General features: G+C 42.2%; 2 protein-coding genes across 3 annotated transcripts in view; both read right to left on the bottom strand.

Annotated features, from left to right (window-relative positions):
- mbtps1 (membrane-bound transcription factor peptidase, site 1) overlaps positions 1-7,845 on the bottom strand; it is a 42,935-nt gene extending 35,090 nt beyond the window's left edge. Inside the window, exon 1 of one of the 2 annotated variants that reach the window (XM_078257777.1) lies at positions 7,680-7,845. The gene's annotated coding sequence lies outside the window, so the exon portion shown is untranslated. The remainder of the gene's footprint in view (positions 1-7,679) is intronic. The other variant, XM_078257776.1, reaches the window with a different exon arrangement.
- Positions 7,846-9,661: 1,816 nt separating this feature from the next.
- Positions 9,662-24,498, bottom strand: pskh1 (protein serine kinase H1). Its single transcript, XM_078257775.1, has 4 exons — positions 24,166-24,498; positions 22,668-23,472; positions 20,919-21,836; positions 9,662-14,240 (listed from the first exon to the last, which is right to left on the bottom strand). Exons 2-4 carry the CDS (start codon positions 22,734-22,736, stop codon positions 13,923-13,925), a joined length of 1,305 nt encoding a protein of 434 aa, XP_078113901.1. The 5' UTR covers positions 22,737-23,472; positions 24,166-24,498; the 3' UTR covers positions 9,662-13,922.
- Positions 24,499-24,810: the final 312 nt, after the last annotated feature.

Here is a 24,810-nt window from a genome sequence, read left to right as displayed (position 1 = left end):
GATAGAGCACGTACAATCGGACAACACACAGATACAGTAAGGAGCGGAAAGTTACGTAGTTAAGTACCTGGTACCTGCTAACAGGTACTTTTTTTTAGTACCACCTCCGGCCAGGTTCCAAGTGAGCTGAGCCGATACCAAAAGGTGACGTAAAAACCTGCAGACTACCGATTGGTCAGAGAGAATCGTCACTAATCACTGCGTCATCATTGCTAGCGACAGACGGGGGTGTCCTGAAGAAACCCGCCATTTTTAAATAGTTTAGCCAGTGGTGTTTTTTTTTTTGCTGCCTCCAGCTTCTTTTGAAACAAAACTTGTCTTCTGGCTGTGGCAACAGCCACATGCCGCGAGTCAAAAAAACAACACACCTTCGACGTTCTGTGTGTGTGTGTGTGTGTGTGTGTGTGTGTGTCGATTAGGTCACGGCAGTTTCCTGCGACCAAAAACGCCATAACTGATAACCATGAGCTGCTTAAAAACAAACTCATCAAAAACTTCTTCATGCTGAAATGAAACCCATCCGGGTAGGCCTATACAGATCGCACTATGGATGGACAAAAACACCAACCAGCACAAAAAGAATAAGCTAGGGTGCCTGAAATGACCTGGAACTGGGTGATATATGAACCCCTAACACACACACACACACGCCAAGCTAAACACCAGAGCTCATGAGAACCAGCTCCGGGACGAATAAGAGTCCAGCCCAGGTTATGTAAGAGGACCTCCCTTCCTGCAGAGCCTGGAACAGCTTCCTACCTTATACCAGAGGGACACAGAGGATGGGCTTTTAGGTCCTATAGTACTGTATACTAGGGCAGGGCAATACATCGACATTATATCGATATTAATATATGAGGCTAGTCATCGTCATCAATTTTGGATATCGTAATATCCAGATATGATACAAGTGTTGTCTTTTCCTGGTTTTAAAGGCTGCATTACAGTAAAGTGATGTCATTTTCCGAACACACCAGACTGTTCTAGCTGTTCTATTATTTGCCTTTACCCACATAGTCATTATATCAACATAACTGATGAGTATTTATCAAAAATCTCACTTGTGTGCATATTTTGTGAACGCACCAATTGTCAACCCTACAATATCGCCACAATATCGATATCGAGGTATTTGGTACTTGCATACAGGGCCACGAACGGATCAGCTCCAGCATACATCCAGGACATGGTCAAAGCCTATACCCCAACCCGCCCACTCCGCTCTCCGTCAGCCAACCTGCTTGCTGCCCCCTCACAGCGGGGGACAACTAATCACTCAACGAAATCCCGACTGTTTGCTGTCCTGGCTCCTAGATGGTGGAATGAGCTCCCTACTGACATCAGGATGGCCGAAAGCCTACGCATCTTCCGCTGAAGGCTAAAAACACATCTCTTCCGACTACACTTCGGATAAACCTACAAAATAAAAAGAATGTGTGTGTGTGTGTGTGTGTGTGTATATATATATATATATATATATATTTCTTGAAGCTGCACTTTCATATGGCTCTTTGTAGTTTTGCTTATTTAAAGCTAATGTACTTGCACTTACTACTTGTTTGCACCTTCAGGGTTGAAAGCACTTAATTGGAAGTCGCTCTGGATAAAAGCGCCAGCTAAATGACACGTAATGTAAATTACATTCATTAATGTATAATGTATTAATAATCAATTTTGACCATTACATTATGCATGTACATAATATCATGATATTTGATTTTCTCCATATCGTCCAGCTCTACTGTATACCAATACTTGTGTTCTGTTGTTGTTCTTATTCATCGCATATTTTCTGTTACATTTAAGCACCCACCCATCTTCATTTTCATTAAATGGAAGAAAGAAAAAAAAAGAAATCATTTTCGGGAATGATTTGATCGATTAGCATTCCAAAACCCACTCAATGACTGTGTGCTATGAACCAGCTGCTCTCTGACTGCTGAGCTTTATTGCTGCGCAGAGCATCTGTGCAACATGTTGCAGAGCCGAGTGTGCCGATATGCAGTAAGCAATGTGCGTGTGCATGTGTGTATGTGTGTGTGTGTGTGTTTTTATTCCTGTAGTCTATTTTATACAGGCAGGCATGGCTCTATTGTCAGGCTGTCATTACAAATCAAACATCACCATCAAAAGGACGAAAACATGTCAACAGCCCCATCAAGTATTATATGTGTGTGCTAACAGTAGCAATTGCTACAGTATGAGGACAAGAGCAAAAAACAAATAGCTTTACATGGCACAGTAGTGTAGAAACAAGTCTAGGTTCTGTTCCGCCCCAATGTATGGTGATAATATCTAAACCTGCATTTAACTATTGACTCACTTGAGTATAATGTAAGCAGTCTGGTTCTCCTGTTGATGCCCTTGTCTCCTCTATGGAGACTGTAACACTAGCAAATATTAGGATACTTAAAGGCATACTATGTAACTAGGGATGCACCGATCCACATTTTTTCACTTCCGATCCGATCCCGATACCTGAATTTGGATATCGGCCGATACCGATACTATTCCAATACCAGAGCTGTGTCTGCTTTAATATTATTATCATCATTGTTAATTTTACATGATGCTGAAATAAACTCCTCTCAACAGGCAAGTATGATATGTACGCATGTATGTCCCAAAAGGCAACTTGAGGTTAATTATAAGGTCAGAAAAGGAAGTCAGAAAAACAGGAAATCCCGTTAACAGGAAAAATCCCATTCTGAAAACAAATATGCAACGGTAAGGGTTTCAAATTGATTGTCATGTCAATAAGTATTACATTGCCAAAATGTCAAACGCTTGAGTCTTGAAATGTAAGAAAAGTGTAAACATCTTACACACACCCACACTATCAATAAAACGGTGTGCATCTGAACAGCACAAATCAAGTACACTGGCTCTTGTAGCATCAACAAACCAAGGTTTTAAAATGTCAAGTATTTGAAATATAAGAAAAGTGCAATAACTGTAAACATCTTACTTTTACACACACACACACACACACACACACACACACACACACACACACCCCAGTGATTTAACAGGTCTGTAATGGAGGTTGCGATTGTAGCTCGGTTGTGTGAACCCCTGCACTTTTTTTACCTGAAGCAGCGCACTACAGAGGCCATGTGTATCTGAGTCAACCCAGTGCACTGTGAGGCTTATCAGTGACATTGGGCAGACATCTGAAGTCCAAATATCTGTAGTAAAGCTCAGGGCTGGAACTCCTTTTCACTTCTCAGCTTACTTGGTTGACACTCAGCTGTATAGTTCAGGTAGCGCAGTCTCTGATAAACTATACCGTGGTTGCAAGTGTTCAATCAGGCTGCGCAAACGGTTGGTCATCGAGTACGATGAAGTTGAGCAACTTCTCGGTAATCCCTCTAGCCTTTACGTTGTCTGCCTGGAGTTTACCTTGCTTCTGGGATGACTCCAGAAGGGATTCCTGACGGCTCCCGTTGTCTTTCTGCCCCCTGGCTAAAAAAATCCTCGTGCCCATTCACGTGGTGCTTTTTTAAATGTTGGATTGCGTTTGTTGTGTTGTACGACGTGAGGGAGCTTCCGCCTCTCTGAATTACGACTTTGCAAACATTGCATTTTGCTGTCTTGCTCTGCGGTGTTTCCAGCGTGAAGTATTTCCACACAGCGGACATGTTGGCTAGCCACAATGCTATCCTGCAAGCTGGCTGCAAACTGCGGAATGGATTTCCTGAGCGGGGGCGTGTCTCACAACTCTGGGTCTCATTGAGCCGCGCCTCCGTTCAGGAAATCCATTCCACAGTTTGCAGCCAGCTAGCAGACTAGCCGGCGGGAATCACTTTTGGAGTCATTTCAGCAGACAACGTTAAAGCGTAGACATGGCTCATGGATATCGGCTATCTCCGCAGGTTGGATCGGGAAAATCCGATACGTGAATTGCGCTGGTATCGGTCCCATCCCTATATGTAACTTTTCCCTCTTCGGTCCCCCTACAGGTTGTCTCATTGGAACTACAGCTCGCGTGGCTGTAATTCCAATGAGACAACCTGTAGGGGGACCGAAGAGGGGAAAGTTACATAGTATGCCTTTAAAAAGGGTAATTTCTTTACGCTGTAAACAGCAGCCGCGAACCGGTTCAATGTTATCCTATAGGAAGTGCTTGCTTAATACTGGACCAATTTCAATGACTGCTGTTCCCATCAGCCACTTAGAAACAAAAACATAGGAAAATAGGGTCCATGTTGAAAAAAACAAAACAAAGTTACCCTTTAAACTACATTCTAGCAGGCCTTTCAAGTTAAATGTGCGGTAAAGTATGTTTATTGTGCGACATTATTCAAATCTGTATTAAAGAGACGACAACTTTGAAAATCTGTCTGGCTCTAAGTTTTAGCAGCAAGTTGCTCATATTATGCATTAAGTTCCCAAGTGCAGAGGACTGAACTGGATGTACCCTGTCTGGCCAAAATACAGTAAACATGGCTTTTGGCTAAGTGGTGACAATGCTTTTGCAGTAGTGTACTAGCAAGTGTTTTACAGGAAACACTGGAGCACACATTAACAAAACTAATTAGGTTTATATTAGTCAAAAAAAAGGTAGTCTATCAGTCCCTCCAGGATTTCGCGACCGCGCCAATTCAACCAATCACCGCGAATTTGGTGCGACTCGCAATTTCGACCAATCAACGCAACTTTTCCGCACATTTGACCAATAACCTGAAGTTCCCCGCGACTTCAACCAATCACAGCAGTCCCACGTGCACTCTGAGAGCCAATGACCAATCGGGAGTGAGAACGGGTTGATCGTTTCCTTGTTTTTGATATGAAGACGAGACGTGCGTGCGACTCATTTACCAACAAAACGTACAGCGAAATAACTAACAATGTAAAGATCAACAATCCACTGTCAAATTTGATTCATTCAATAAATTATTATTTTTTTTGTCTTAAATCCACCAGCCATTTTCATATTATACCAACATTTACAGCATCCTGAGCCTTTTTGGTAAGGTAACTAGGAAAACTCAGCACAGAGTAATTGTATTCTCCTCAAAACAAGTTTCCTTTTTATTTTGAAAGAACTATACAAAAAAAAAAAAAAAAAAAACTTTTTTGCAACTTTCACCGTCTCCCGCAACAGACATCGCAACTTTTATCGCAATTTTTTTTACAAAAGCTCCCGCGAAATCAGGCATTTTGTGGCCGCAACAATCTGAAAAAAAGGCCGCGAAATCCTGGAGGGACTGGTCTATATCCTTGACTTTCCACCTCCGGGATTGCGCGGGTGCCGCAGGAAATTCCACCGGATGCATGTCTTATCGCCAATGTCCGTTTCCTGGAACTAAGACGTGTGTGACGAAATCCTCAGTCTTCATTCTTTTGCAAAAATGCATTCCAAAGTTTAATCAAATATGTTGCTTCAACATAGCCTAGAAATCTAGACACACCCTAGCGGCAGCAAATGTAATTTGCAGCCGGGGTCAGTCTAGCAACTCTCCGTTGGCTTGCGAGCTGGAAAAACCAAACTCTAGTCAGGCCAATCACGTCGTGTATAGAGTCGGTGGGCGGGCTTAACATAATGACGGCAGAGTTGCGACGGTTCCGAGTGAATTCCCTGCTACTTGAAAACAAAGACGGTGGCTGCTGCTGTTGTTGCTGGCTAACAGCGGTCTTTTGAATCGGCTTTGGCCGCGACTCTGGAAGACTTGGAGTTAAGCTTTTCTTTGAGAAAAGAACAAAGAACGGCACTGAAGTCATTCTTAAAAAAGGAAGATGTGCCGACCGGATACGGCAAAAGTTTAGTCTAACAACTAGTGTTGCTCTGGTTGGCTATGAGTGCAGAGGGAATTGAAAAGACAACCGTTTATCCCGCCCCTCAGATTGAGCCGTGCCAATGGTGAGTTCCCAGACCCAACATCTTGATGTGGGTCTGGCTTGTCAGGCTAACTTCAACAGCCTGTTTTTGAAATTACAAGTTTTTTGTAAACAATTCTGAATGTTTGCACAGAACGAGGACAGAGAACCAGAGATATTGTCTTTTTTTTTTTTATTGTATAGTCTATATCCACAATGTTCCACTTCCGGGATTGCTCCGTTGCCGTTGGACTGGGGACTATGGTTAACTGCTCCTCAGATATCTGCAGGGTAAATCCAGACAGCTAGCTAGACTATCTGTCCAATCTGAGTTTTCTCTCGCGCGATTAAAACAACTTTTACAACATACACATTCCACCAAAACAAGTTCCTTCCTGTGATTGTGATTTGTTTAAAGAAATGTCAATAAACCAGTGTACGATTTTCTCCCATCCCGGAATGCTATGTGGACTAGCCAGACCCTCCTCTGCAGCACCTTGAGGATGTTCTGGCAAAGCAAGACAAGAAATTAGGCTACACAAAATCCTCATCCTTAATTTCATTATGTGTGGATAGTCACATGACTACCCCTGCTCAACATTAATGATTCAGTAGATCATATCTGCAGTTATGGGTCTACACAAGTGATTGATGAGTAGACAATGTGATTAAGTCTAGTTTAACAGGAGGGGGGCTTAATCACCAGTTCCATCTCCGGGCAGGATCCCTGCCCGCGTGTGAGACAACAATACAGCTAACAACTACTGGTTAGGACCAAGGGCTGTAAAAATAGCCCCACTGGTTAGGGTAGGGCTGTAAAAGACAGGCTGGGGATACCTGTGTCAACATAACACCAAGCCACAAACATGGCTTCAATCCTCCAGGCAAATATAGATTAGTAGCTAGGAAAAGACCCCCACCACAATTGGAGGAAAGAGAAGGGATCCCCAGCAGTGTTAGCAATATACAGGAAGTTAAGTGGAGTCGGCTCGTTGAATGTTAGCAGAAGGGTCTCTTAGAAAAACTACTTTTAGTAGAAATGTGGTGTAACTGTACCGGTTTCATTAGAAACCCTCCCTCCGTCAAAAACAATGATACCAAAGCAGGAATAAGTATAAGAAAGATAGACTACTGGAGAGAAAGAGCAGCTGTTTTGTTGATAGACATGTAGAAATCTTTCTAACGTTACAGTGTATAATTGTTATGCAGGGCACAAAACAGCCTAACTTCCTATGTGTTTTTCACTAATGAAACAGACTTCGTTTTGTTCTATGTAACGTTAGTGTTCGTGGTTAACTCCCTGAGCAAACCAAACACACGCGTTTGAATGCCTTTAGTTTACATTAGAGGGTGCATTCAAGATCTAACGTTAGTGTAACCAGGATTTAACGTAACATAACATAAGGCGTCATTTCAGCGTCGGTAGGGCCATGGAATTAATTAACAATTTAACGTTACTGCTTTCCAACGCGAAACATTTACTAATTAACGTTAGCTAAGTAAACCAAATGACAAAACAAAGCCGTGTAGCCACACAGAAATGACGACTTTATCAGCAAAAACAAAGCAAGCATCAGAAGACACATGCTGGAGGGTGAGGCTAAGTAAATCTGAAGACAATTATGTCGACAGTAAATAACGTTAACGTTATTTGTAAACCATAAAAGCACGTGTTAATGTCGTGAAAGCTACACTTAGCTAACGTTAGCCATCTCAAATAGGTTTTGTAAACAACAAGACATGCTTTAGGCATTTTTTTGACCCAGCAGTCTAACGCATGTTACAGTAAGAGCGTTAGCTAGCTAGCTTAGTAATATTTTACAGTATCTGCTGGTGGTTTGTGTTTTGATTATACTCACCGAGCTGAACAACGTCTCACACGTCACAGTTTTCTGTATGTATTTTCACGGTCCATGTATTGATAAGCGGGTAGCTACTCGGTAGGTAGTTTATTCTACACCGAACAAAAGCTAGCAGCAAACTCACTAAAGCTACAGCCGCAGACCAGAGCAAGCACTGACGTCTAGTTGTAACGGGTTGCCAGGTGTAGTTAACTTATCCTCCTAAACCGCCGAGCACAGTCCATACATTCATCCAGTTCATCCATACATTTAAGATAATATCGTATAAAGATGGCAGTTTTTCCAGTAATATTTTCGTAGAAACTGTAACTCACGTAATCATGATGCCTTTCCTCTTGTCTTTCAAATGCACATTTGATCTTAGTGTGTAAACTAATGCTTTGTATGAAACCTGGCAACCCATCGGGCCTCCAGCTACCACTTTAGTCCAGCCTTCCCGGTCACGCTGCGGTTTTGCCAGCAGTGGGCGCTGTTTACTGTCAGGAAACAGGACTGTAAATAAGACGGACACAGGAGCAGTGCATCATTTTAAACTACGATTTAACATGCTTATTTCACCAATTGTAATGTAAGATACAAACCCAATATATTAATGTACTCACTATCACTAGATTTTATTTTGGATTGAACCGTGGTGGTATGGCCAGTTGCTCTGCAGCTTGTAGTACTTCAACTTTAAAAGTAAAAGTAAGTATTTTAGACATTTAAATGGCTATTGCTCCAGTTTATTAACAATAAAATACAATGGGATGCTATAAGCAGTTTGGTTGTTTTCATTACCAGTCAGCCTTACTTTCATCAGCTGTGAATGAACTGTAATTGTGTATCCAAAAAACAATTCATATCTCAGTAGATTTCAACAAGTCATATGCTGTAATGTGTAGTAAGGCCGCACATTATTTTAAGCATGTTTGGGTTTTGTTAAATATGCTAAGGCATATAAATGAAATGGCAATACATTTGGTTGAATTCAATATGCTGTACAGATTCAAAGATGCGGGGGCTAATGCGGGTTTGCGTTTAGCATAAAGTAAACCTTAACACACACATTATTACAACAATGGGTGCTTGTGGCAGCCAGAAAGGTCTTTGTCCATGTACTAACAAGTAGCCTACCAATCTTGAAGCTGCAGAGCATTTAATTTTTTGGCCATTTGCGCGCAGAAGGACTCCACAACAAGTTGACACACACAATTCTGACATGCATTGCTATGGCTAACATGCTAATAGTTGCCCATGTACTCATCCAATAAACACAGAGCAACATTATCATTTATTTTGAGGCAACACATATGTCCAATATTCACATTCCCTTTATCTCTGTTTTGGTCTCCACCAACTCCTGAGAAAAAAAGAAAAAAAAAGAATCTGGGTCTTTACTTACTTACACATAGAGTCATGTGAAAAAATTAGGACACCCATGCTAAAGTTGACTAAAAAGAGGAATAAAAAAATCATCTTTTGGAAATTGATCTTAATGCCTTAATTAAAAAAAATGAGGAAAAATCCAACCTTTAAGGACACCAATTTTCTTTGTGAATGAACAATGTATCGTAAATAAATAAATGTTCTTCCTTAAAATACAGGGGGCATAAGTAAGTACACCCCTATGTTAAATTCCCATAGAGGCAGGCAGATTGTTATTTTTAAAGGCCAGTTATTTCATGGATCCAGGATACTATGCATCCTGATAAAGTTCCCTTGGCCTTTGGAATTAAAATAGCCCCACATCATCACATCCCCTTCACCATACCTAGAGATTGGCATGGGGTACTTTCCATAAAATCACCTCTCAATGCAAATCAAACCAGCTATTAGGCTAACTGAAATAAAACCATGCCAATCTCTAGGTATGGTGAACGTATGTGTCCTGTTGGACCAATCCCAAACAAGAGAATAGTGTCAAAATTCAATCTGGCAAATCAGGTTTGAGTGTTTTATTGGCACATACAACTCACCGTTTCAAAAAGTTAGAATGGTAGAAGAATCAAAGTGTTATCATTCATTTTAGACACACAATAACAAAAAAAAAAAAAAACACTGTTTTCAGGTAACAGTGATGAGTTGGCTACTTCATTTAGGACAGCATTTATATAAAAATCACACAGGTACTGTATATAAAAAAAAACATGAAAAAGGAAACACTTTTACAAATGTGCTGGCATTCTGCAAAACTGCTAATGAACTGATTTGGTTATTCATTGAACATGGTATACAATAGGCACTCAGCGATGTTGCTAATTCAAACACAGTCATTCCTTTGAGTCCAAATGATTACTTTATGATTCTTAGAGTTGAAATTTTATAACAGGTTACAAATGTTTATTTCACATAGATGATATGCTCTAGGAGCAATCATTGAACTAACTACCAGAACTAAGGCCACCTCACCATACTGCATGTGGCAGACAGTATGACACCTTTTAAATCTCTTTCTTTTAAGATGACCACAGCGGTTTTCTCTGTGAAGAAGGAAACTTTTTAAATGCACATTTTTAAGCCTACGGGGTGTGCGCCTGATATATTTTGGGTGGAGTATCTCTCAAAAATGTAGATGGAGTAAATATTGGAGTGTAGCAGTACCAGTTCCAATGTTAGCCTCACCTAAAGTATTTTATAAAAAAATTTTCTCCCACCAAGAGGTGAGACATCAGGCAGATAACAGCAGTAGGACAAGAGAATATACATATATTTTAAATCCGACTTACATCATGGAAACTGGGAAGATGACGGAGCATCCTGGAACAAGCAAAGGACAAAGGACAAAAGACAAAAAGAAAGGAAAAACTGAGGTCGGCTGACATGGCTCGGTTAGGTTTCCAGTATGTGTTCAAAAGTTCACAACAGTAACACACTTTATAAGTCTGGGGTAGATCACAGCAAAATACTCATAGTAAAGACCACACTGTAGCAACCTGGGAGTCTGGGAGTGATCCGAAGGGACATAATACAAAAAAACCCCGCAGTGAACAGGTCCGATAGAGAGTACGATTGCAATTTAAAAACAAAATTCTATTTAACTGTATAGATTAAGTGCTTTGTCAGATAAAAAGGAGAAGAAAAAAAAAAAAGCTACAAAAGACGAATAACTTTTCACTTTTTTTTTTTTTGTTGTTTTTTTTTTTTTAAAAGAAAGTTGTGCTACTTTTGGGAAATATTGAATAATCACATCAATATTGTGGATTTAACAAACTAGGGTTCATCTCTAGGCAAGCCTGTGGAATTTATTCTGATTTAAGTGCACTTACAAAAAGGGTAGCCTTTCCACACTTAGGAAAACTTAAGCATAAGATTGCACGTGCTAGGTTTTGTAATTCAGAATCTTTTATAATCACACACACTACTGATCATTTGATTTACCTCTACATGCTCAACATTATATTCAGTGGTTTCCTTCATTTTTGGTCACGAGTGTAGTAAACACATTAAGAATGGTTGTTTTTCTGCCTAAGAGCTCCAACCGCTGGAGACTAAAAGGAAATGCTGACACACTCCCTCTCCTAAAGGCAGGGTCGGTAACTGTTCCAATATACACTTTTTTTTAATATATTGTTTGAAATGGTCTTTACACACCGACAGCAACAAATACTACTTTCACATCTTGCTAGCTTTTCAACATTACCAACCCTGACTTTAACCGTTGTTCCACTAGCTTCGGTCTAAACTTTCTGGAATGCACCCAGGTCAAATCACTCCATATTCTGTACTAAATGGGTATCTACCCCTTACAATTGCTGCAAAATTTAAAAAAAAAAAAATGTTACGTTTTTCTTTGTTGAAATGACTATCACATTGACAGCATGGCAATGGATATGTTGCTATGTTGTTGCTGAATGCTAACAAGACCAATGTAAGAGATGCCGCGTTCCATTTACCTCGGAACTCGGAAGCCGGAGCTGGGAATGACGTCACACCCAAGTTGAATTGAAATCTATTTAAAAAGTCGGATTTTCATTGTTTTCATTAGCTCTAGTCCGGTTAGCCATTGTTAGGAATACAAGTTGATAACAACGCATTACGCCGCTTTTTTGTGCGTGCAAACAGCGTAACATGTCCACAGATAGAAGTTGAACATGCCTGTGCGAACGACTGATTTAGTGACACAAATAAGACTTTTCACAACTGTTGATACAGGGGGCAGCCATGTTGGATTTTGAACTCGGGCTACTGCGCGGTTGTACGAGTTCCGAGCTCGTAAATCCGAGGTCAGGGGGGCGTGTTCACGACTTTGACCTCGTTAAAACCGAGTTGCGAGGTAAATAGAACGCGGCAAGAGTCTTAGGAGAAACCCCACTGAGTGACAGATGTTGGTGAAACAGAGGCCGGCTAGGAAAGACGGCAGGGCTTGGGTTGCACCAGCTGTTTGTAAATCCATTAATAAGTTACCACCAACGTTAACTAGCTAGTTTCAAACTGGTGATTTCCCAAATCAGGTTGCACCATTCAAACTTAAAAGACTTTTCTAAGCCCGTGAAGACTTTAGTAATGTGTATGGAAACAGGAAGTCACTGTAGCATCACAAGCTGTAGCAGAACTTCCAAAATGTAGTTTTAGGGGGCCAACAATATCGTAAACTCAACAGTATCATTTACTATTATTATTATTAACGTATTTTCTATCTATAAACATGGAGAACATTGTTAAAGAGTATTGATGCAGCTTTGAGTGGTTGGGAAAGATCCGATTATACTAATCTAGCTAAAATTATTATTGTTTTTGGCATAACAATCGGTAATTTAAGGTTATTTTCTGAAATGTAATGTAAAGTCTTCCCAGTTAACATCATTATTAAACAGAATTTTGATCAAGTGTCGCATCAGATAACTCTTTTACTCTTCAGTTTGAACGGGTCATGTATTAGCAGGCTCACTTTATTTTTGATTATTTACTTTTTTCCCTTTTTCCCAAATTGCGGTTATTGAACTAGGTTTATTTATTTACTTACTTTCTATCTCTTTTAACCAGTCCACTTGGGTTACTGCCCTTGTCAAAGATTATGTACATTTATGTTATGTTAAAGGTCAACAAAAATATTGTTGAAAAAAAAAAAAAATAAGAAATAGTAACTAGGTTCCAAGAAAGAAGAACTAGTTTGTGTGATGCAACCTGCTTTAAATTAGTGATAGTGTAAATCCCCACTTGGAAAACACTTCTAACACACTGACTAATTCAATAAATTGAATATACTAAGTTTGAACTTACAAAGAGCTGGTGCAACCGGCAGCAAAGATCTTTGCCTTCATTGTTGCATGTGCCATTCTCACTGTAACCAACAATGCAACTGTAAACCACATAACACCCTAAATGGCCCCTTACTTCTATAAAGAGATTAGGATACTGCCTCTTCGCCCTGAAGGGATCGTAGCAGGTACTGCAAGATTGAATCTATCAATGTATAAAAATCATTGGGCGCGGGGCTGTGTGGCCTGTGTGTTGTCTAATACAATACAGAAGATTTAACACAAACACAGCTTCACAACCTTTAGACAGGTTTAGAACAATGATATTGACAGAGCAATAATGGCAAGATTAGAGGAGCTTAGAACTGATTAATAAAAAATACGCCTTCATTTTGACCGTCGAGGGTGTGGTTTTGTTGCAGTGTGCTTGCATTACCCACATCTTAAGACAAAAGTCTGCACAATTAGTACAGTAATAAATTCACAGCAATTTTCAATCAGAAATGAGTGAGAGGAATTGGTTTTCCCCCCTCTTCTAAAAGTATTCCTTTCTTCTTAGAAACTTCAGTACCCAGAACTCTGTTCAACAGATCCTCGTGGAAGGTCATTATCCAGTGACCATTTGAATGGAGACTAATAATCACGTCAACAATAATAAATAAATATGTAGAGACACAGGGCTTGAAAGGACAAAAGCAAACGAGTTGGAAGGCACCATCCTGACAGAGAAAAAGTGAAGGAATGGATGGAGAGATGATGTAACCCTTTGGAGTTCAAAACTTTTCTGGTGCGTCCCTTTTTTTTGGTGCTCATCAGGAGACACGCTGCCAGAAGAATTCCCAACTGGCAGCAGTTACTTTTCAACCTTAGTTCTACTTTTTCTGTTAGCCAGGGAATTAGTCAGGCCATTGTCCTATTTTTTTGGAAGCATTGGCAGCAACTTCGAATGGTGGTAGTCATTGTAAAAAAAAAAAAAAAAAAAAATTAATTGTCATTGTAGTGCTGTGTTCCTCAAAAGTATTGTTTGCTACAGTCGCAGGCTGTCAAGGTCCAGGCTGGTTCAGCCGTTGTACTGCTGCTGATAGCGACGGTTCAGCTCACGCAGCTCCTTCTCTCGCACCCGTCGGGCTTTGTTGGATTTGGTGGAACGGCAGGAGCGAGTGGACTGGGCCGACTTGGTGCTGTGGCAGCGCGAGGACGCCCGCTTCAGGAGGTTCTGAGAGATACAGCGCTGTAGGTTCTTCATGGAGGAGGCGGCGGCCATGCTGACAATCCAGGGGTGCTTGAGGGCCTGGCCAGATGTGAGCCGCTCGCTGGGGTCCACCGTCAGGATCCGCTCCACAAAGTCTTTGGCCAGGTTTGACACGCTGGGCCACGGCTGGAGAGGGGGGGGGGGGGACAGATGGGAGACAAGACTCTAAATTAACACAATGACTACATGGCACTTTTGATGCCAGTACACTAAATAGTACAAACCAGTGGTTTGTACTGTGTGTGTGTTCGAGCTGAGGCTTAGACACAGAGAGTAAGAGGAAAATACTTTTCTAGTACAAGATCTTCTTATTATAAAATGTAATCTAATCTAATTTTTATTGGCTATGGTTTTAATTCATACTCCTTCACTGAGGAAAATCGGAAAACTATGAATATGCAAATATTGTTCATTCCAGAAGTTTCATTGCCGGACATAAGACGTTTCCTACTTCACTGAAAAGTCCATTCTCAGTGTAGGTGCAATGGAGGTTTAGTTTTAATATCACACTTGTGTAAATTGCATACTGGATTATGGTCTTCCAAACCAGTTGTCAAAAAAAACACGTACACGCGTTAAAGTCTGATTTAAGGTGAGTACAGAGAAACTTTTCACCTTCAGTAGATTGTGACAACAGCCTTTTAGCGTCAAACTCTGCACACACAGACACAAACACACAGCAAGTGCACAAACAATAAACCACTTTTCTTTTAATGGGTGGGGGGGGGGAGAGAGAGAGAGAGAGAGAGAGAGACTTTAAATAATTGTGTCAGTGCAGTTTTGTCCACTGGACACAAGAGGGCAGCAGAGTGACATAAAGGTGAGAATGTCTATTGAGGAAAGTCCACACTGAACTGACAAAAAGCTCGGTCATTTTAACCATGTTAGGCGTTTGGTTTATTCCATATTCAATGTTAGTCTTCTTGGTCTTTTGATATGGTCAGATTCAATAATGGGTGTGGGCTCTTGATTGTTTGCATGCGTTTTGCTTGAACAGATTTTCTTGTTTCCAAAAGATCTAATGTAGCGTAAAATGTCCTTTAAAGCAAATGTTCTCGACGACGACTCTCTTTCTGAGACACGGACTCTATTCAGTATGAGTGACTGGTAGGGAGTCAAACTCTACCCCCTACTTAGACAGGAATTGGGAATATCAGCGCTGCATGCCTTTCCACACACAGTTTGTACATGATGTCCTGCTTGGCAACCAGCTGTGCTTTCAGTCTCCCAGTAGACAACTAACCCCCAACTTCACACAACAGGTAAATCACCAGTAGGGTTGCAAAAGTTGGAAACTTTCCATGGGAATTAACGGGAATAAACGGGAATTAATGGGAATAAACTGAATATTTGCAATATTGCTTGTTATTATACTGTTAGTCTATAACAGGGAACTTAAATGTTGTTGAAAAAAAACATCTTGCAGCATAATCTTGGTTAAAACAACCTGATTAATACATAACCCATTGCTATTAACCTATGTGTTTTAGTTGTATAGCCCACTTGTTCTTGATAGGCTGGAAACAATAGACAGTGCTGATGGTTAGCTTAACATGCATATAACCATAACCATAGTAAATCAAAGGCAGCACACTAGCTACCTTCATATGTTAAGCTAAAGGTCAATGGTTTGGGCTACTACTTAGCCTACTGCAGGGCTATTGAGGCCACACCCGCTGCACAGATCATTTCTAGAATCCAACATTCTACAGTAGATTGAAGCTGATTGAAGACAGTACTGCATCTGAGCCCAAGGACTACATCCCATCCAAAGTCCCATAATGTCCATTAATTCCCATGAAAGTTTCCAAATTGGAATGTTTCCAAAATTCCCCAGCTAAACTTTCCATGGAAAGCAATATTAAAAATATCCAGTTTATTCCCATTAATTCCCATGAAACTTTCCATGGAAAGTTTCCGGAAAATTTACACCCCTTTGGAACCCTAATCACCAGTGTTGGCTAAAGATACATGAGCCATATATAAGCCTCAGACATACATTTCTCCTCCACCTAAGACAATTTCCGGGCTATGATCACTTCTTACTGCAGCTGTAAATGTGAACATTATTTATCGCAGATGTAAAGACATGTCCCTATGGGAAGTGCATTCAAGTCTGCCCCACCATAGCTCCATCTCTTATGTACCGGGTCCCAACTACAGGTCACAGGTCTCACTGCCATGCATAGTGATGTAATACAAGTTGTTGTATTGCATCCTCACAGAGAGACAAAATTACCCCTTTATGAAATGAATAATTCTAGTTGTGCGAGTCACGTTTAAAGCCACTGTAAATCAACGCACAAGCTTTACAGCAGAACACAGCATATATATATTTCGGCATTATGTGACAGCAACAGAGAGGAAACATGGGCTGCATCTCATGGCCCTTATTTCATAGCTCCTCGACTCCTCGGTCCTCGGCTGAACCGGAAGTTGTTCTGTCCCTCCTCGGTGAAGGCCGTCGTAGCCTGACGTGCACCTCTCGAAAAATGTAACTACACGTCGCTCGGCTGTGGCTTTGTAGCGTTGCATTCCCCCCGACTCATTTCCTGGTTCTCCTTCTCCATAAACAACATGAAATCAAGGAGAGGGTTAACTTTTCCTGTTACAGATTTCCCATCGCGGTCAGGAAGCACAGGGGAGACACTTTGTTTCTCTCACTATGCCTCTAGAGTCACAACTTGCTGCGAAAACAATCGCCGTCACTCTCTCACTTTCTCCCTCGCTCTACCACCCACTCCCCACACACACACGCACGCACGCACGCACGCCGGCTCGAGGCACACACCAACGCACAAGTAAACAAAGAGTTTCGCGTTTGACCCCTTCGGAAAACACACACCCTCTAGCGTTCTGGCGGTGAAATGCACCGCGATGCAAAGAAACACGTTCAACCCCGACGCAGAACTCCGAAAAGGGTCACGACGCCGTAGCGTGGAGTTTGCGCACAACCGTAAAACGGCCGTAAGACGCGAAGAAGGGAGGCAAGTGGAGGAGTCGAGGGGGCAATTTAAGTGACATGAGAAGCACCGATGGCTACGAGAGAAAGAGGTACGACACGCAAGAAAGGTCCCCGGCCCAAACGGGGTCGTTGCAGTTATATGGTATGCATCTTAACCACTATGCCGCTGGATGCCTCCGACCCTGCACTCTTCCTGCATTTTCTCTTTTCGTCTTATTTTGCTGTGTGCAGGACTTCTATGGGCGGCAAAGAGCCTTTGGGCCCCACTGAGTGTGTAACCCCTAGCTTATAAAAAAGTGCGCAAGGTGGGCAGCCAGTTCTCATTCCCAATACAGTTGCATTGTCACGCCCCTCAGCAGCTGATACCGACACACTAGGCATCCTGTAGCGTATTTTAATACAAAGCAGCAGCATTTGAGAAATGGGTTATTACATCGCTGTGTTGTTTTTCTGTGCTTCGGGTGTTTCCCCTGCTCCTTATCTCTCTCCTCTGCTGTGTGCTGATGGTCGGTGGGTCTGTTTGAACGACACAAGCATGAAGCGACAGAATGAAGCTCTCTGCATGCATTCATACAAAATCCGGCAATGGGGCGCCGTCCCGCAGGGTTGTACCGAGGTGTGTGTGTGTGTGTGTGTGTGTTTATTTGTGCTTTAGAATGTGAAACGAAAAAAACGTTTTGTTCCCCCGAATCCCTGCTTTGTTCTCGCTAACACTCCTGTCACTGTCACTTGCGTCTCACTCACACTCACACACACACACACACACACACACACACACACACACACACACACACACACACACAGCGTCTGTCGCCATGAAAACCAGAGAAGACGGCCGGCGAAATTCACAAGTTCACGAAAGGTTGGTATCTCGTGAACACCTTTACACAATCACACATTAAAAAGTGCTAGACACATATTTTAGATTCTGAATACAATGTTGTCAGTGTGTTAATGTCGGAGTCCCGGCCCGACTCTTGGCAAACAAGCGATTGCGCCTGCTTTAGAAAGTTAACTAGTCGCAAGATTGCGGTAAATTGCAGTTGGGTTGTCGAGGTCAAAACACTATATGTAGTGGCTGTGAATCAAATAAATGTATTATAAATAATGTTATGTCATTTTTTTTTACTCTTACACTGAATGTTTGCTGCTTCAAACCAGATGGAAATTGAAAAGTATTTTCCGCGACTGAAAAAAGGCACGTGTTGAGGATGAGGACCAGCCTGAACCGGAGGTAGCAGTCTGAAACGGAGCTGAACAGTCCGACCAGTGGAATTAGTTATGTTATTAAGTTGTTTACAATATTTTCAGGCTTCAACCAGTGCAAGACAGGGTCAGAGAGAGAAAGAGATAGATTTGTTAGGCATTGGAAGAAAAAAAAGAGTAGGAGAGGAGGACAGCATCCAACAGTGTGTCCTCCTCAGTTTTTGATACTTGATTGTATGAAAATAAGTATCCTCCCCCCTCCTCCCGGTCTGGCACTGGACGACCGGCCACCAACCCCTCTCCCCCGCCACAAATTGCTTTCTAATCTGTGGGAAACACTGTAAAATGTTCCCTTTGCGTTTAGAGTGGTACATTGTGCTTGATTGAAGCATTTAGCCATTTGACGTTGCCGTTTTATGATCATTTTTGAGCAGTTAGAAGGTACCCTGTGGAGTTTTTAACCACTAGTAGCACTATGGAGCAATGTTTTTTTATGAGTGGGTCCCTGTTTTGTTTGTATAATGCGCACCAGGACGCAAATGCACAAGCTATTCCAATGAGAGACAGTAAACGTGCCCAGAAAAGTAGTACCGACAAAGGAAGAAGCTTGCAAACATGCACGTAAACTACGCGAGATCTAAAACACTTTTAAAAAAACGGCAATGCGTCACACGTTTGTCAGGACTCAAGGCTACAACACAATGCATGTTGGTGAGAATGTAAGTACAAATTCTTTCTTTACAAAAAAAAACTCCAAAGGGTACCTTTATAGCTGCTATTATCAATTTTATATAAAAAATAAATTAAAAAAAACATAGGCTCAATCAGATACTACACAGATTTTGTAGTAGGGATCTTGCAGGTAAGGGCTGGGCAATATATCTATATTATATTGATATGGATAAATGAAGCTGGATATGGTCTTAAATTTTGGATATCGTAATATCGCAACTGCAAGTGCTGTCTTGCATTACAGTAAAGTGGTGTAATTTTATGAACTTACCAGACTGTTCTAGCTGTTCTGTTATTCGCCTTTAACCACTTAGTCCTTATATCCACTTTACTGATGATCATTTATCAAAAATCTCATTGTGTACATTTTAGTATAGTCAACCCTACAATATCGATACCGATGTATTTGGTAAAAAAATATCGTGATGTTCGATTTTCTCCGTATCGCCCAGCTCTACTCGCAGGGTAAAGTCCGTTTAATGTCGGGTCCAGTCCAACAGATTCGGACAATTACGTTCTCACATACAGCTCCTCCGGGTAACGTCTAGATAACGTGTGAAAGGGGCTAGAGAATAAAGATTGTTCCGTCATTGCTCTCATAAGAAATCTTCCTTTTTTTTTTTTTTTTTTTTAAACGTGACTTTTATGTGAAAACTAAAGCGTGTTTTACAGTAACCGCAGCCCAGCTGGCGCGCGAGTATGTGACATCATGGGATCGCCGTGACTATTTATACCCGCGCTGGTGCTCGCGACACTAGTTGCAGTCTTTGCCTGAACAGCGGTGGCGCTAATGAGCAAAGGCTTCCGACGTTGCTCTTTCTACGAACTAGAAGAAGAAGATGACTTCGTCGGATCAAGCCTTTCATTCGCCATAAAAGAACTCATCTTAACACAGTAAGTTTACAAGAGAGACTTGCAGTCACTCTGAGAGTCCTGGCATCCGGTTGTCAGCGAACTCGTTCAGGCCTCCCGTTTCCGCTTAATAAATCCGGGCGCGCCGGCAGGATATTACGTCATTTTGACGTCACGATGGCGCGCGCCACCTTGGATGCGGCTAGTATACCGTACGTTTACGAACCACAACATCCAACTCAATAACCCCTGTATCTCTCAAATAACGCATAGTGGTTGATTCCAGTCAGAGGTTCTCTCACTAATTCAAGGAAGACTTGCTGTCCATACCTAGTACTCATCCAGCAGCTCTGCTATACTATTTGCAAACCTCGGCCAAAATACAGGCTCCCTGTAAGTGATTTAAATCAATTCAATCATTAATGGGTCCCATCTGACCTTATCTTAGCCTGTCAGACACTTGAGAAATTCAAATCTGGACGCATTCCAAGAAAACAGATGATTCAACTGCTCCTAATTAAAGTATTACAAAACTACTCAGCTGTTATTTTCTCTGCAGTGGCTGTATGTGGGGCAAACATTAACCAGGGGCCCCTTTTGTAAAGCGCACAGGCAACATAAACATCCCACGCCATGAAACAAAAGAATGGACTACTCAGCATTCTTCCAACTAAATACACAGATAGAGTAATAAATGATTGTGCACACATACACACAAACAGAGAGGGAGGACACATTGATATAGAGAGGACAAATACACAAGAGCGAGCGCAGCAAGGTAAAACGTAAAGGAACAGGAGATAGATATGGATGTGAACTGGGGGATGATTAGTGAGGAGAGAAGTTAGACGTGTGAAGGTGTGTGTGTGTGTGTGTGTGTGTGTGTGTCTGAACAACGTCGCCTCACGAGAAAAGCTGAACTTCTCGGAAATCTGTTGACAAAGCCTTATGCGGTGTGAAGAATGCATTCCAAATACGGGTGAAGTCTGCTTGTGTGTTTATATGAGACAGAGAAAGAGAGAGCGTGTGTGACACATATCACTCCTCACCTCTCCAGAGAAGCTGTACTTCCCCTTGAGGATCTGCCGGTAGAGCCTCATGCGGTTGTCGTCCTCGAAGGGCATGGTTCCACTCAGCAGGATGTACGATATCACCCCCAGTGCCCACATGTCTACAGCGTTTGTGTAGGGCTTCCTGACCAGGATCTCCGGGGCGATGTACTCTGGCGTGCCGCAGGTGGTCTTCATCAGACATTCGTCTCCTTTCTTCCGGCTACTGGCCAAACCAAAGTCGGTGATGATGATCTTGGAATCAGCGCCAGGGTGGTAGTAGAGCAGGTTCTCCGGCTTCAGGTCTCGGTGGGTGATCCCCAAAGTGTGGAGGTACTTGACGCCGTCCAGCACCATCTGCAGCACCCGCGTGGCGTCGCGCTCCGTGAAGGAGCCGCGAGCAATGATCCGGTCAAAGAGCTCCCCTCCGGTGGCCAGCTCCATCACCATGTAGACGCGCTCTGCCGTCTCAAAGACCTCCATCAGCTGGATTATATTGGTATGACGGACACGTCGCAGGACACACAGCTCGGACTCGCACACCTCTCGCCCCTCCCGGTAACGGGTCTCGATCATCTTGATGGCGTACGGCTGCCGGGTGCTCTTGTGCTCCACGCGAACGACCCGGCTAAAACTCCCGCGGCCTATCAGAGCTTTGATGTCGTACTTGGCCGTGACCCGGGGGTCAAACTTCGCTCGATATTTTGCCACCTTTTTACGCTGGGGGTCCGACAGATCGGGCGCGTCCTTAGAGGGCTGGGCCGGGGCGGTGGGAGTGGCCGCCTGGGCCTGACATGGGGAGCTGGAGTCAGCCTTGTCACCTTCCCCTCCGATGGCCCCATCCGTCTTGCTCCGAGTGCCATTGCCTCGTATGAAGTGCTTATAGATATCTGTATGAGGAGGTTGGGGAGGATCAACCTGAAAGATACAGGAACACATTACATCACAGACGCAAAGTACAAACCAGAGCCGAACGACAAACGTTAACAGAGTTACTAACTCAATTTTCTCAGAAAATCTGTTGTGAAACATTTTGAGGGGAATATTATTTAAGGAATTGCAGATTTGTTTTAACATCACACTATTTTGGTGCATGCACGTAAACATAGTCAGTATATAGCTGGAATATCGTGATATTTGATTTTCTCCATATCGCCCAGCCCTACGACGTACAGATTCTTAAGACTATAGTTAATTTAGACCGACCGATCCTGTCGGCACATCCACATGATACAAGCCTTCCGTGATCGCGCAAAACCCCCCTCCACACAGTCGCTAGTAGCCAAGGAGGATTAAAAAAAAAAAAAAAAAAAACACAATGGACTCTTCAGAAGAGGTAATTATCTTCACTTGAGTTTCTGCGCAGGAAAGTCACCGGACGCCACAATCTTCTGAACACAGCCATACTGAGAAATACAGACGGAGTTGTGTGGAGCTGATAGTCTTAATCAGCTTTGTAGCAACTCATTTGGCAATGGCTTGAATGTAACGGACGTTCATTAATATCAAAAAGTCACGCACTAAAGCTTTAAGGGACTACACACTATAGACTTTTTTTTTTTTATTCAATAATTGCAACATCTTTTCAAAAGTCAATGAGTAATCGTGTTGAATAATTGTGATTTCAATATTGACCAAAATAATCGCGATCCTGATTTATTTTTTTTTTTTTCTTCCTATAATCGAGCAGCCCTACTGTGGCGGTAACAACATTATTACCATTACTGGTAACGACGTTGTCCTACTGACCTTTTTGACCAGGTCCAACTGAACATCCCCTGGAGGCTCAGGGAGGACCTTACTGTTCCTGCACCCCATCACATCACCTTGGGCCACTGCCCAGCGAGCCACACAGGCCACCAGGAGCCCTGCCTCATCACCGCAACAGCTGACTCAACACACTCAGGGCATCCAACATCCAGGCTGTAGCCACACTCAGAGACAGGGTTCATGAATAAAGCCGATTACACCCACTCAAGTCCCAATGAGCTGGCATCAGCAGTCACAGTTCATGAATACACCCGATACATCCACTTAAGTCCAATTTTAAAAAGTCCAAGAGTTCGTTAACATATTCTGGGCAAGCAAGTTGTGTGTCTAGGCTCCATCAGCAAGTACTGTATTACTGGTTGTCTTTTTTTTGTTACAGTATTCTTTTGATAGGCCTGTGCCGGTGGGTCTAGCACACACAGACAGGCTGCACAGTCAGCAGGCAGGGGGTACCTCAAGCCCCTTGCAGAACCTACCAGGGCCCCATCTCAGATGGCGTAATATGTCGAATGTTTGAGAGAAAACCGCATGAGCTAGTATGGATGCTCAAGGGACAAAAATGATTGATCCGGGCAGCGGAGGGAGAGAGGTTGTATAAAACAAGGTTGAGTGCAGCTGCCTTTAAGAGAACTGCAGAAAGATTCAGGCAGAACTTCCACAGAAAATAAGATCATCAACTACGCTCCAATCCATTGGGGAAGGCTGCAATGTCAGCAGCGGGTCTTGCCACAGATAAAGCAGCTCCCCTGGAGAATCACAGGCTGGAGAACAGCAGAGAGAAGCTCTGAAATGCAGAACAAAATGAAATATGAAACTTGAGTGATTATGGTTAGGCTCACACATGGGCATTGCTGAATTCTGACATGATAGCAGATCTCAATTAGGCCAATCACTGAAAAGGCAGAAAAGCAACGGACCTAAACACAATGATAATTTTTAGCACTAATTACACACCATTTTTATATGGCAGTTGCGTGATGAGGCCATATTGTTAAACTCCCTGCCAAAATATGATTATAGCTATCCAGACATGTTTTGCAATGGCCAAGAAAACAAGAGATAGCTTTGGCGTTGTGAGAAATAGCTGCTCTATCACAGATGGTCACTTATATCCGAGTATCAAATGCTGGAACTCTGCTTGGTATATTGTTTAAAGTTATCAGTACAAAATGTTTGTCAACTTACTTTTTTTCAGTAATAACAAATAATTAACTGGAAACATCCCTAAAAACATACGTCAAAGTACCTTACACGCTGAAGAAACCATGACATCAGAAATGTAATGGGACAGCTGCATTAAGTTTAGTCAAAATTGAAAAATGGCCAGGCCCTACTCATTTCAATGTTTTTTTCTTTAGCCCAAAACTAATTCAACCGTTATTTTTGGGTAAAACTGGGTAACAACAGGACAGTCTCTAAAAACTTTAACAAATAACCCCGACATTACATAAGTGTAAAAAGTGACTTGCAATCTCACCTCATTACTTATCCGAAATAGCGTGTTGAAGAAGTGTTTAAGCATGCTAACTAGCCCGCTAGCAGCAGGGCAGGACTCCCAACTTTGCCAAATCCAGCCTCCTCACCCCACTCTCACTCAGCTGGGCTCTCCATTTTCACCTCGTAGTTTCCCAACTTTATTCCCGAGGACAACCAAAGTCAAACCCGTCACTTCATTTGTTAGCGACAGTTTGTATCAATTCCGAAGTTTAATAGTTTGTTTTGGAGATGAAGGGACTACAAAAACATGCAAAGTTGCCCCGTTGGTTGCTTTTCTGGACGGTGTTTTTCGCCCAGGACCACCTTCCCACAACCGGAGAAGTGAAAAGAGACATAATGCAACTCAGGTGTTCCGGTTTACATTTTCAAAATAAAACGCTAGTTGAGAATTATTTGCAGCATTTTATGTGGAACTAAATGTTTTTTTTTCTTCTTTTTAATAGAGAAAGTAAGGCAAAAAACTTGAGGTGTGTTTTTCTCCACAATGTTCTGTATGAGTTACTTGAATATAGAGATGGCCCGATACCATTTTTTGCTTCCCGATTTCGATACCTGAACTTGCGTATCGGCCGATACCGAGTACCGATCAGATACCAGTGTGTCATATATTTTATTATGTTTTAAC

This window comes from Sander vitreus, chromosome 8 (assembly GCF_031162955.1).
Source record: "Sander vitreus isolate 19-12246 chromosome 8, sanVit1, whole genome shotgun sequence".
Classification (NCBI taxonomy): domain Eukaryota; kingdom Metazoa; phylum Chordata; class Actinopteri; order Perciformes; family Percidae; genus Sander; species Sander vitreus.
Note: the sequence above shows the minus strand (reverse complement) of the source record. Positions and strands in the feature narration are given on the sequence as shown.